The 2,500-nt window shown below is 40.5% G+C and overlaps 1 protein-coding gene across 1 annotated transcript in view; it reads right to left on the bottom strand.

Moving 5' to 3' along the window:
- Positions 1–2,500, bottom strand: part of LOC138038725 (chloride channel protein C-like) — a 41,945-nt gene that overhangs the window by 21,569 nt on the left and 17,876 nt on the right. The window contains exon 16 of the mRNA XM_068884762.1: positions 1,381–1,481. Coding sequence (XP_068740863.1) covers positions 1,381–1,481 — 101 coding nt within the window. The remainder of the gene's footprint in view (positions 1–1,380; positions 1,482–2,500) is intronic.

Here is a 2,500-nt window from a genome sequence, read left to right as displayed (position 1 = left end):
CAACCACCATCCAGAATCTGGGACGGCGCTGTTCAAAACGAATGCTCATCTTTAATAATTCATGAGCCTAACAGCCTATCAAAACATCGATAAAACGTCACGTGTATGAGCTTTATATCCTGATAAAACACTCCTCGTTAGTATACTTTATATAAAGAATACTAATAAGGCATACCTTGTTTTTCTTGTATGCTAATATTCACCTCGCATAATTTGAACCACGCTCTTTGTGGAATGTTTTTTAAGCCGATCAAAAAACTCGCAGCACGTGTTTTATCGGGTCTAAAAACACTCGGCTACGCCTTGTGTTTTTAAACCCCGATAAAACACTGCTGCTCGTTTTCTAAACATTACATAACACACGCAATCTCGTTGAACAAGAACAGAGGTCTCTTTTCCACTTGTCTATCAGCACAACAAGCGCAAGAGAATCAATCACAGGAGTCCAAAGGACCTATTTGTACAGTTCAGTTCAAGTAACACAGAGTTGGCGAAATTTAAACTGAACCTGCCCTTCACCAACGTAACTCTGATTTAAAAGTGACGCCACAAATGGACTGCGTTTATCCGTTCTTCTGAATCCTGCTCTGAGAGTTTTTCTCCGGGTACTCTGTTTTTCCCCTCTCGTAAAAAGAACTAAAATGTACTTGGAGAAGATGCCCTCGATGGGGATAGCCTCAGTAACAGAATTTATTAATGCAGGTATGAATAATATATGGCATAATGATTATTCTACTTTCCTGGGTAGTCAATAAAGACAGTAACCCATGGGTAGGAGCGAACAACTGCCCTAAATTCCCGTCACGGCGTTTTCACAGAACGATTTATTTTTAGACTGAATTTCCCGCGACTGAGACTCCCTTAGGAGCCCGATGACCAATCACAAAAAACTATCTTGGCGTCATTACGTCACCGGACCAGCGGCCCGTTTCTCGAAAGTTCCGAAAACTTTTTGGACCCGAAAAGCCATTAGTGAAATTGCCAACCGCTTGCTTTGAAAAGCCGATCTTTTAACATGTTTTCAAGCTAACTGAAAGAAACAATTCTGTGAAGTTTGACGACTTAAATCCTCTCCGTTCTTGAAATACAAAGGGAATCGTGACACCCGAAAATGGCCCGCAAAGTTTCGGGACTTTCGAGAAACGGGCCCCAGCAGAACTGCCTTTGTTTTTTTTCGGAAAAGGAAGTCTAAAAATAGATCGGTCTGTAAAAATGCCGTGACATTTTTAGTATGGAAGTTGTTCTCTCCTAGCCATGGCTCCTGATAAATAATAAAAAAGTAATACCATAATCAGTTACTTCTTGTTAACACAACATCCCGTTAAAGAGATAAATAAAGTGCTTCAACAATTCCAAGAAAATTAAATTACCAACTCTCACCATAATCACTGTTAATGACATGGTCAGTCTTGATACCCCACCGAAAAAAGATGCTGCTCCAATCAACGCGAAAGCTCCGGGGTCCATCCACGCCCAGTAACCTTGAAAAAAGGTATTTTTTTGTTCTGTTATTACTGTAAGTAGAGAAACGTTATTTATACAGGGTTGAATCTAACACTCGAAGCTTGGGAGGCCTCGTATAAAAGGTAGCAGTTCAAATAAACACATTGGGGAGCTTAAGCAACGCCAACGGCGACGGCAACGAGAACGTCACAAATATGCATATTTAGTAGGCAAAAACAATAGAGAGCTTAAGCACGCACGTTTTTGAGACGCGGACGGCAACCGGAAGTGAGCTGTTTTCCCTTTTAACTTGTTTACACACAATCACATTTACATAGCTAAGTTCTTTTCCCCATTAGAGATGATTAGTATAAAAAACTATCTAGGAGACACCACTGTCCTGGCACGCGAAAATTTCTCTTCCGGTTGCCGTCCGCGTCTCAAAAACGTGCCTGCTTAAAAAAATTAGCTTTGCGCGCCCTGCAAGTGCGTTTTTCACTTTTGTCCATTTCTTTGACGTCGTCTGCAAAATAACAACGTGAAATAGCCAAATTTGAGGTTTTATGAAGAACGTTAGCACTTGAGGATAAATTTTCATTTTCTCCCCTAGATTAAGCGCCGTTCCGACCAGTGTCATTTTTGAGGAACTACCACGCCCTTGTCGTATTAAAAAGGTGAATAACTTTTCCAAATGGTCTGGATAGCACAAGTGTTACTAATATTTTTAAAAATACACTTGTGCTAACCAGACCATTTGGAAGAGTTATTCACGACCTAGCACGAAAGTACAACGGATCGCTGGTTATTTCTGATCTTCGAAAGCTTGAAAAGCTAACGACTCAGTCGAGAAAAGCTGACCTTGATGTTCGTTTTTTCAAAAACTGCCAAGCGTTTGGTGTGTACTCGATATCTGTCGTTAGCAATGCTCTACTTGCACAAATCCCATAATACACCTCTTTTACCCTACAAACATTTGCATAGGCATTGTTGTCGATTTCTCTTGGGTCATCTTCATGTCTCAAAAGAAATTGCAAACAATGATTATGCACAATTTTGG

This window comes from Montipora capricornis, chromosome 2 (assembly GCF_036669925.1).
Source record: "Montipora capricornis isolate CH-2021 chromosome 2, ASM3666992v2, whole genome shotgun sequence".
NCBI lineage: Eukaryota > Metazoa > Cnidaria > Anthozoa > Scleractinia > Acroporidae > Montipora > Montipora capricornis.
The sequence above is the reverse complement of the archived record's forward strand: the minus strand, read 5'-3'. Positions and strand labels throughout refer to the sequence as shown.